Genomic DNA, 11,114 nt, shown 5'->3' on the forward strand with positions numbered 1-11,114 from the left:
AGAAGATGTGTACAAAAGTGAACACTTTAATGGAAGGTGCAACAAGCTGTTCAACACAGCAACAGAGATCTTGCAGTCACGTGACCGGAAAGTACACAACCGCCATCTTGTCGGTCAAAAACACCGCTGAATACTGCTGCACTCGTGTACAGAATGGATCAATTTCAACCGACGGACTACACGGCTCATTTTTCTAATGAACAGATAACTAGATATATGTCTAAAATAAACGATCTACAGATTTGTGACCCTTATGGCTTTCCGGACGGAGTTTTCACGACCGGATTTTGAACTGCCAGCGGAATACCCAGACGTGTATAATTACCTCATTAACTTTCCCTCGCTGTTCAGTGGTGAAGCACTGCGTGCTTATAAATCTCTGGACAGTTATCTCTACAGAAATTCAGGATTTGTCAGCGACTCAGATGTGGCATCTTGTAAACAAGAATCCTCATTGGATGGGTAAGTCACTTAAGTATTGAGTATAGCACTGACCAGCCGATTATAGAATAGAATAAGGTAATTCCAAATCGTCCATCTTGTTTACATGGATCTGGCGTTGGAGAGATAGAGGCTTGGCAGTGGAGATTTGAGTGGCTGTTTTCTGAGCTTAGTCAACAGGCCGGCTCTGAAGCCTCGCTTTTGCTTCCGCTCCCGGCACCACCTCCTTCGCTTTGCTTCCGATAACAATCCACGGAGACCCCGCTGGTCTCGCTGTCTCGTCCGGAATTTTTTTTTTTTCTCGTCCGGAATGTTGTGCATGCGATGGAAATCGCTACAAACCGTCATTTTCTGCTGGAAACCAATGTCCAGTAAGTCCATACGGTTGTAGTGGATATTGAAGTCCGGTACAGACGAACAACACGCAAAAATACACACAAAAAACATAAAAAACGTGCACAGGTAGGGAGAGCTTGTAGCCGCAGCAGAAGTAGAACCAGAAGTAGAAGTAGAAGGCGGAATATGGCGTTTGACCGACAAGATGGCGTCTGTCACAATCTGGATCGGCTATGACGTCACATGCAAGTGCTCCATATGGCCAAACTGTCAGAATGGTATGTTAAACAGAAACAAAAAAGAGACAAGTGATTTGAGAATACATACTACGGAAGCCGCGACAGGCCCTTCATATAATCCTTTTTTTTTATTCACCTTGTTATCCCGAGATAACGACATAATTAATTCAGGATCTCGAGAAAACAACACAACTAATTCGAGATCTCGAGAAAACAAAACCGTTATTCCGAGATCTTGAGAAAACAAAACAATTATTCCATGATCTCGAGTAAACAGCTGAGAAATGGTTCATTCAGGTGCGCCAAGAGACTTGTGATATGCTGACTTTGGGGCTATTTCTCATTCTGTATAGATGCAACTTTGGTCATTAGAATGTCTGGAATAATCGATCACCTAATAAGGCAATATTTTGATCGGGGGTTGACACAGGGAGAGATTGCATTAAGTCTTTTAATAAGGGATAATTTCAAAATTAGTCCGCGGCACCTCCGCAGAAGACTGGCCCGGCTTCGTCTCTACCGACGGAGATACAGTGATCCAGCTGAGATCATGAAATAATTGTCTTGTTTTCTCGAGATCTTGGAATAACGGTTTTGTTTTCTCGAGATCTCGAATTAATTATGTCGTTATCTCGGGATAACAAGGCGAATAAAAAAAGATTATATGAAGGGCCTCTCGCGGCTTCTGTAAATATACACTCAAACAAAACAGCAGTAAAGGAGGAGAGGGGCGGCAGCCCGAGGAAAGCCCCCACAGGAGCGCACAGCATTTGCAGCATAGGCTACCCAACTCAGTACAAGAACAAAGCACTTACAGTGTGTGCAGTAGGCTTCGTGCGCATTGTTTTGCACCTCTCGGAGGAAGGGGTAGGTGCCCTGTAAATCTTTGGAAAAGGTACATTTTCTTTTCGGCATAATTGCTGCGGCATTACTGCTGGTAGCTGCTAGACAAAGAACATTCGCGCCAGTTAATGTTTATTTTATTGTTGCATGGCAACACGTTCTGTTGTCTGGAATAATGCGGCTAAATAAACACCCATGCCACAGGGCCAGGGGGCGGTAACCAGGAAAGTTTGCGATTCCTGTCAATTCATCAAAATAGCAAATGCAGACATTTCTCCGCTAATGATTCCCACGCTGCTCAGTCGCAAACGTCGCGAGTGGCGAAAACCGGGACATATCCGTGTCCCGACAGACTTTTGTCGGGACTCGGGACACACAACCCCAAATCGGGACTGTCCCGGTAAAACCGGGACGTCTGGTCACCCTAACTTATGTTTAACTAATTGTTGCTTTCAGAAAGTGTTAGCAAGATAACACAAAAACTTATTAGGCATAGATCATCGGCGATGGAAGCAGTTTTAAAGTGGAGATGCAAGAACAAATGTATCCTACCAAATGGGGGATCTCCCCAAAGAAAATTTGCATGCAAAATATCGGCTAAATTACTTTTTTTCCACAATATTAATAATAAGGTATTGTTCAGTCCAGGCAAAGGTCAGTGAAGAGCTCCAAAGATGACTTGCCTAGGCTACTACATATTTGTGTAGTTTCTCAAGCTTTTGAAGTAAAGCATTTTTATGAGACTATGGCTAAATATAGGCGTTGCTCTATTGGTAATCATAAATGGACCTCATCCACGGACCTATCAAAAAACATCATGCACGCATGTCAGCGGCATTAGGGAAAATTAGCCTACTAGATGATGGCACTGGGACAATTCAAGGTTGGGTTGTGTTTTCTGATTCAAACAGTACCACACCATCTCGTCTGAAATTACACGAAACAATATTTTAATGCAGGAATTCTCAAAATTTTCTCTGAGGATAAACTCTCTAATCCCCATTTTCTTTGCCCTTTAGCAACAACGTCTCCATGTACGGCGGGGAGCCATGGGGTTTTAAAATCGGTTGGCCACTGCTGAACTTAACGCGCTAGGCTCTGAAAATTGAGTTTATGTTTGGATTGAACGCATCATTCCCACCCATTCACTCCTATATGAACCTCTAGAAAATATCTCATCTCATTATCTCTAGCCACTTTATCCTTCTACAGGGTCGCAGGCAAGCTGGAGCCTATCCCAGCTGACTACGGGCGAAAGGCGGGGTACACCCTGGACAAGTCGCCAGGTCATCACAGGGCTGACACATAGACACAGACAACCATTCACACTCACATTCACACCTACGGTCAATTTAAAGTCACCAGTTAACCTAACCTGCATGTCTTTGGACTGTGGGGGAAACCGGAGCACCCGGAGGAAACCCACGCGGACACGGGGAGAACATGCAAACTCCGCACAGAAAGGCCCTCGCCGGCCACGGGGATCGAACCCGGACCTTCTTGCTGTGAGGCGACAGCGCTAACCACTACACCACCGTGCCGCCCTCTAGAAAATATATTTTAACAAATAAAATAAAACCGTTTCACAAGTGAACTCGGTTGGCGCTGCAAATGGTTAACAAAATTTGTGACAGGTAGGCTCATCTCATCTCATCATCTCTAGCCGCTTTATCCTGTTCTACAGGGTCGCAGGCAAGCTGGAGCCTATCCCAGCTGACTACGGGCGAAAGGCGGGGTACACCCTGGACAAGTCGCCAGGTCATCACAGGGCTGACACATAGACACAGACAACCATTCACACTCACATTCACACCTACGGTCAATTTAAAGTCACCAGTTAACCTAACCTGCATGTCTTTGGACTGTGGGGGAAACCGGAGCACCCGGAGGAAACCCACGCGGACACGGGGAGAACATGCAAACTCCGCACAGAAAGGCCCTCGTCGGCCACGGGGATCGAACCCGGACCTTCTTGCTGTGAGGCGACAGCGCTAACCACTACACCACCGTGCCGCCCTCTAGAAAATATATTTTAACAAATAAAATAAAACCGTTTCACAAGTGAACTCGGTTGGCGCTGCAAATGGTTAACAAAATTTGTGACAGGTAGGCTATTTTGGTATTTTGATTGTGGACAAGCCTATTTAACAGCCAAGTGATGGCGCATCCCAAGTTAAGGTGTTCAAAGCAATGTGGCATATTTGGTGCATATTCTCAAACATTATGAGAGAATAGCCTACAGCCCATGACTGGTAGCCTAATGTCAGAATCGGGGAGAAGCAATTGGGCATGATTGTCGTGTAGTGTTCCATTGTGCGTTCGAGTCTTATACGAGCGTGTTTACAGTCGGAGAGAGAAAATATCGGTCAAGATTCTCTTCATGTGTGTGGTGTAGTCCCGATTTTAAAAACTTATAAGATTTCAAAATCGTGTAGTGTGGGGTCAGCTTAAGTGATGCTGCCACACCACATCAAGCCGGCTGTGTAAGCACGAGTTCAGGTACGTTCAGCTTGTGTAAAATTATGATACGATATATGATGTGATATATTATTTGATTTGGTAGAATGTATAGTCACAATCCGGTGTAAGCTAACTTTTTGGAAACAGTAAGTTAAGGTTTCAAGCTATGCGGTTAGCATAGCTGCTAACTTGCTAAGATGATAAAACGTTTGTTCTCTCATAGAAGTGAGATGATAACCTTTGACGCCTGTCGTGGTTACATTATTGTGTCTTATTTTCCCCCCATTGCTTTATTTCTTTTGTTTAGGTGCTGTGTTAAGAAATTCGGTCTGAGATGACAGCGAGAAGTTGTGAAAAGTTATGGCTTCAAGCTATGTGGTTAGCATAGCTGCTAACTTGCTAAGCAGCTAAGATGATAAAACGTTTGTTCTCTCATAGTAGATGTGATATGATAACCTTTGACGTCTGTTGCAGTTACATTATTTGTGTCTTATTTTCCCCTGTTACTTTATTTCTTTTATTTAGGTGCTGTGTTAAGAAATTCAGTCCTTCCTAATTCCACTGAGGCTGAGATGACAGCAAAGTTGTGGCTGCAGGACATCATGGATGAGCTGCGCAAGCATCGTAAAAGTAGCCTAAGCTAAGGTGCCGAAAAATTATGACTTCATACTTGCCTTGCCTTGTAATGTTGCCTATATCAAAATAAATGAAATGACGTTTCTGACTTTGAACCTTCGGTCTCTTCATTTGTGAAACATACAAGGGTTTTAGATTTTGATGCAGCCTAAACAAATCAATAAGACCTAATATAATGGTGGGATCCTACTAGAGCGGAGAAAAGCATTCAGATGCCTCCCTCCCGTTGACTTAACTTTGGAAGGGCTGATTTTCAAACGTGCTGCGGTGTTTCCAGCGATGCCGTGAAAGTCAGCTGTTTCAGTGTTAAGTCAATGGGAGAGCGAGGCGTCTGAATGCTTTCCCCGCTCTAGTGGGATCGCACTGCATAGGTCACAGTTATGTCGGGTGTACGTTGGCTCATGAGCCGCATAGGTCACAGTTATGTCGGGTGTACGTTGGCTCATGAGCCGCATAGGTCACAGTTATGTCGGGTGTACGTTGGCTCATGAGCCGCATAGGTCACAGTTATGTCGGGTGTAAGTTGGCTCATGAGCCGCATAGGTCACAGTTATGTCGGGTGTAAGTTGGCTCATGAGCCGCATAGGTCACAGTTATGTCGGGTGTACGCTGGCTCATGAGCCGCATAGGTCACAGTTATGTCGGGTGTACGTTGGCTCATGTTCGGCCACCATTCTAATGCCAACATCTTCTCGATATCTTGCCAATTAGCTACCAATCTTCATAATACATCTCACCGATGCACCATATGTCGGGCGGCACCTGTTGCCCCAACGTCGGCAAGACCTAATTTGCTGTCTGGGTACGTGACCGGTTAGCGAAATCATAGTTTTTACACCCTTCCTGTTTCTTATTTCACAATATTATGTGTCTTTGAGCATCTGTGTCTTTGAGATTTTTTTTTCCATACTTTATTAAGACTTTCACACAAAATCCAAGACTTTTCAAGGTCTGGAAAACAGCATTTCAAAATTCCATACTTTTTAAGACTTTCAAGACTTGCGCAAGCACCCTGTGTCCAGGGTGTACCCCGCCTTTCGCCCATAGTCAGCTGGGATAGGCTCCAGCTTGCCTGCGACCCTGTAGAGCAGGATAAAGCGGCTAGAGATAATGAGATGAGATGTTTACTCATTTCCCCCCTCCACTGAAATTAATCCCTGAATTATACTCTGACTCACCTAGAATAAAAACGTCTGCCAAATAAATACAGGTAATATAACTGAAACACTAAACGTTTCTCAGGCACAACAGTCAGAAAACATCCCCAACCTATAAAAGCCTTCTAGGCCGTTTAAAACGAACCCTTGCTGGAGGTAAAGTCTGAGAGGTTTATAAGGGGAGGAAATTTTTCTATTAATAATAAAATACACTCACTGTTGATTCAGACTGATCCCTGGCTCCACTAGGCTTAGTGAGTTTATTCGTGAGCTAAAGCTGGGTGGCCCTTGGAAAAATGTCACTTTATGGGCTTAACATGGAGTCTGGATGAATTGGGGTCCTTAAACTGTCAGAAGAAATCTTAGGAGCTGGAGACAGTCGAAATTCCACAGACTTGGGTCATTCACCAACAGAAACAAAAAAAGGGAACAGAATAGTTTGAATGCTAGAATATGTTTGTCAGTCAAGCTATTAATTATATGCCTTATATAAAATGTAAAGGATCATAAACAACAGTGACGGACACGAAGACGTGTCTACGGTTTTAGAAAACTGCAGAGAGAAGTTCGAAGAGTGGGGAGTCAGGTTTTGCTGCAAAGTTCCAGGAAAGTGCTTATAAATCTTCACTATGGCTTTTTTGGTTTATTCAGCGCAATCAAGACTCCGAGACTCACAAAAGAAAAAAATCTGTCAAGAGCAGACACTACTATTAAGCCTGTAATAACCCAGGTGCCTCTCCAAGGCAACAGATCACCTCTGATTCATTTTATTTCCACAGTCCTTCACCATGCTTTTCCAAGGCTTCTTTCTGAATGCTCTACATGCGGCAGAATATCTAATGACATGCTGCTGTGATCTCATCTCTATGGACTTCTGCATTTCACAAACCACAGCTATCCCTCAGAGCATCTCCAGTTTATGGAGAGCGAAGAAGAAGCCTTTGTCACATGCACAGTGAAATTCCTCCTCTGCATTTAACCCATCTGAAGCAGTGAACACACACATGCACACACAAGTGAGCAATGAGCGCACACACACACATACCCAGAGCAGTGGGCAGCTATGCTACAGTGCCTGAGGAGCAGTTGGGGGTTAGATGCCTTGCTCAAGGGCACTTCAGCCATGATACAGAGGGAGGGGAGGCTGTTCATCAAGAATCGAACCGGCAACCCTTGGACCCAAGGCTGCCTCTCCAATGTCCATGGCCATTAGCATGGATCTTATCCAGAGCGATGTACAACAGCCTGGGGAGTAGCTGCTTTGCTCAAGGGCACTTCAGCCAGGTCCAGGGAATCGAACCGGCAACCTTTTGGTCCCAAAGCTGCTTCTCTAACCATTAGGCCATGTTAGTGCCTTCACTTATGGCCCTTTTCCACTACCCTTTTTCAGCTCACTTCAGCTCGCTTCAGCTCACTTCAGCCCGACACAGCTCGCGTTTCGACTACCTTAGAGCAGCACGACTCAGCTCGCTTCAGCCCTGCTTAGCCCCCAAAACTCGCACGGTTTTGGAGTAGGGCTGAAGCGAGCCAAACCGAGCCGAGTGGGGCTAGGGGCGTGAGGAGACACTCCCCTGTGCACTGATTGGTGAGGAGGAGTGTCCTCACATGCCCACACATGCCCCGCGAGCACGCTGGGATCTGTAAACACCGTAAACCCGGAAGAAGAAGAATTACGAGAATTTCTGAAGCCTTATGTGCCTCGCCTCATCTATACGCTCTTGCCAGTATCTGTTGGCGTTGTCGGTAACAACAAGCCACAGCACCAAGACCAGCAACACTAACGACTCCATGTTTATTGTTTACTATCCGGGTCGTGAGACTACCGCTTAAAAGATCACTGATGTCACTGTTTGTGCCGCCTAACGACATCACGTGACGTCCACCCACTTTCGCTAACTCCACCCAATGTGTCCACCCACTTCCAGCCAGCACGGTTGAGCGCGGTTGTAGTCGAAATGCAACTCCAACAGTCCCACTCAGCTCGACTCAGCACGGCACGGCTCAGCCCAACTCAGCCGCGTCGGTAGTGGAAAAGCGGCATTACTGCACCAAGAGGGGAAATAAGCAAATTACGTTATTCTGGAACCATCAGCCTAAAGCTTAAAACCGTTCAAAAAACATTTCCATTTTATACCCGGCTGCTGACCACAACCCTCTTAACTGTACTCTTTCACTGATTGGAAATCAAAGGATGCCTTTCTTCATCATGACATGTCTTTCCAGGAGCAGCGTAAGAAACTTTATGAGCAATGCAGACTGTGCCGATTAACGCATCCTACTGGACAAATCCACCCTCTCTCTCATTTCTGCCCACAACCCAACAAGACTTCAAGTCACACTGTGTACAGATTAACATCAGTGCCTTGTAATTACCTTTAAATGGAGAACAAAGTGTACTTAATGCTCATTTTTACTGGCCTGGATACTCTCATCGGTTGGGTAGCGGCACTTTGATGTTTAATCCCTGTATAAATATTGTCCATGCACATCAATTTAAAAGACTGACAGACTTTTCAAACTATTGATGGAGATACTGAGTATATCCAAAGCTCCGAAAGGATCGGCTAACCTTTTCATGGATTTCCACTCGCAAATCCTCTGTTGTGGCTCAGGGTGTTAGGCTCTTTGTAGATTTACACCCTTGCTCTGGTTAACACAGGATTAACACAGTGAACTCTGGCTAACTCCTCAACCGTGTCCACTTCTTCTCGCTTTGCTTCATTTCACAGCTCAGAAGCAGGGCAGGGGATGGGGGAAGGAAGATGTTGTATAAAACTAAAAAGGAAACATGCACTTTTCTTCTTCGTTTCATCATTCCACAGGTCCTGTAACAATTTAGCTCTTCGTAAATCAAGCCAGAGCGGTCGTCTTAGTTGGCAGATTGGCAGAATCCATTTTTATACACCAGTGGGGGGAGAGTTCTATAAGTACTGTAAATATACCCCAGATGTGCTCCTTTCAAACTGGCTAGATCTATTATTAAAGTCCTAAACTAATTTAGCGTCAGTGAAGACCTCTTTGGAAGCAGGGCTCGAGTAAGCTGCACAGTGGGAAATTCAACATCAATCATTCTGACTGGCTGTTATTGTTCACATTCGCCTTGCTGGATTAGTGTTGGGCATGATGGGAAATTGGAATGTCATGGTTGTGCACCCAGAACACCAACCTCGTGGACTCAAACAGCATTTGGCAACAAAGTTAACAAGTCTTAATTTCAAGCCTAGCATCAAGTCAGTTATCAAGTAGTGCAAACAAAACAGACTCACCACAAATAGGGTTAAAGTTATTCCATTAACGAGGGGAGGTCAGAATGGAAATTAAACATTCATGTTTGAAAAATCCATCCCTCTTTTACCAAAAGTCCTTTGTTTGGCTCCAAGACAATCACATCTGGGTTCAAGGACCCTTCTTAGCAAGTGAATCAATTAGCATGTCAATGACCTTGTTGAATATCTCCACACCTTGTTCATGGGGGGTGAATGATGCTGGCCAAAAGAGCTCAACCTCCTGTAGTCAGGCACAAACGCCCCCCCATGGGCCTTTAACTCGAAGCAGTGACGTGCCTGTCGCCTATTCACACGTTTATTCCCTGATGAACTTTTGAAAAATTTATTCTTCATCAGAGTACTAAATCCCAGACTTAACCAACCAAACTGTTTTCCTTCCACCGTGAACACTTTTCAGGTACGAGACAAGAATCTGCACTGCTGGAAAGGGCGATAAAAGGGTGAGGAAACAACCTCCAGGTCTGAACCCCACCTCCTCCTTTAACCAAATGGAATGGTAAGGCCCAAGAGGGCAAGCTCAAAACAGGAAACATGGACATCTGTCACCCCCACCCCTGCAGGGAACTAAATGAATTAGTGACTCCAACAAAGGCAAGAGATCACTTTCAAATAATCTTATTGATTATCTGGTCTGGAACGTATTGAGGAATGGGATCTCAGCTTGGACTGGCTATGGATATTGGATATGCAACTTTCAAGAAGATGGAAAATTCATTTGAAACTATTACGCACAGCACCAGATTTCTCAGTCTTGCTCCATCACAACACTCTCAGTACTTGAAACAATGCAATGCAATCCAAAAGGTGTTTCTAATGCATCTTCAGATCTTCTTGGTGAGCCTGCATTTGGAGTGTATATAGAAAAACCAAACCCTTACCTGTGCCTTTCATAGCAGTCAAGAAGGACAATGCCAGAAGGAAAGTTTTCAAAGCCCAACGAGTAATCCTTGAAATGTGCATCCTTCCAGGGAATAAACTCTGCCAGTTGGATGGAGTCAGATCTATAGACAGGGCATCCGACAACCAGGGCAGGTATGGACAGTCTGTTGGGGCTGATAGGAGGAACAAACTCCTCCGAGATTGTATTAAAACGTCTGAATAATACAAGCCAAGTTTTGGTTAAAAATGACAGCAGGTGCGCAGTGAATAAAGCTCTGGTTTGTGGTGGCTGCTTTCCAAAAGAACTGCGCGTTTCATTCCGGACGAGCTGAGCTCCCTGTGTGCGCTCCTCACTGCTGGAAAAGTGAGCTGAAAGAAACGGAGGTGTTTCTTGACGTAGTATGGATCAGTCCTGAGGGAGGGAAGCGGGACATGGATGCAGGTTCCAGGCATGAATTAAACGCGCCACCTACAGGTGATCAACGGTATTGAGTGCGCATACAGACAGTGGATAATGGAAAGGTGATTGTTTTTGTTTGTTTGTTTGTTTGTTTTTTACGGAAGCCGAGAGAGGCCCTTCATATAATCTTTTTTTATTCACCTTGTTATTCCGAGATAACGACATAATTAATTCAGGATGTCGAGAAAACAACACAACTAATTCGAGATCTCGAGAAAACAAAACCGTTATCCCGAGATAACGACATAATTAATTCAGGATCTCAAGAAAACAACACAATTAATTTGAGATCTCGAGAAAACAAAACCGTTATTCCGAGATCACGACATAATCAATTCAGGATCTCGAGAAAACAACACAATTAATTTGAGATCTC

At 44.6% G+C, this 11,114-nt stretch overlaps 1 protein-coding gene across 2 annotated transcripts in view; it reads right to left on the reverse strand.

Annotated features, from left to right (window-relative positions):
• Positions 1-10,632, reverse strand: part of ror2 (receptor tyrosine kinase-like orphan receptor 2) — a 193,379-nt gene extending 182,747 nt beyond the window's left edge. For both annotated transcript variants that reach the window (XM_060909142.1, XM_060909141.1), the window contains exon 1: positions 10,278-10,632. In XM_060909142.1, the coding sequence (XP_060765125.1) occupies positions 10,278-10,359 (82 nt within the window). In that variant the 5' untranslated portion in view covers positions 10,360-10,632. The remainder of the gene's footprint in view (positions 1-10,277) is intronic.
• Between the last annotated feature and the right edge of the window lie 482 nt (positions 10,633-11,114).

Source organism: Neoarius graeffei, chromosome 25 (genome assembly GCF_027579695.1).
Source record: "Neoarius graeffei isolate fNeoGra1 chromosome 25, fNeoGra1.pri, whole genome shotgun sequence".
Classification (NCBI taxonomy): Eukaryota; Metazoa; Chordata; class Actinopteri; order Siluriformes; family Ariidae; genus Neoarius; species Neoarius graeffei.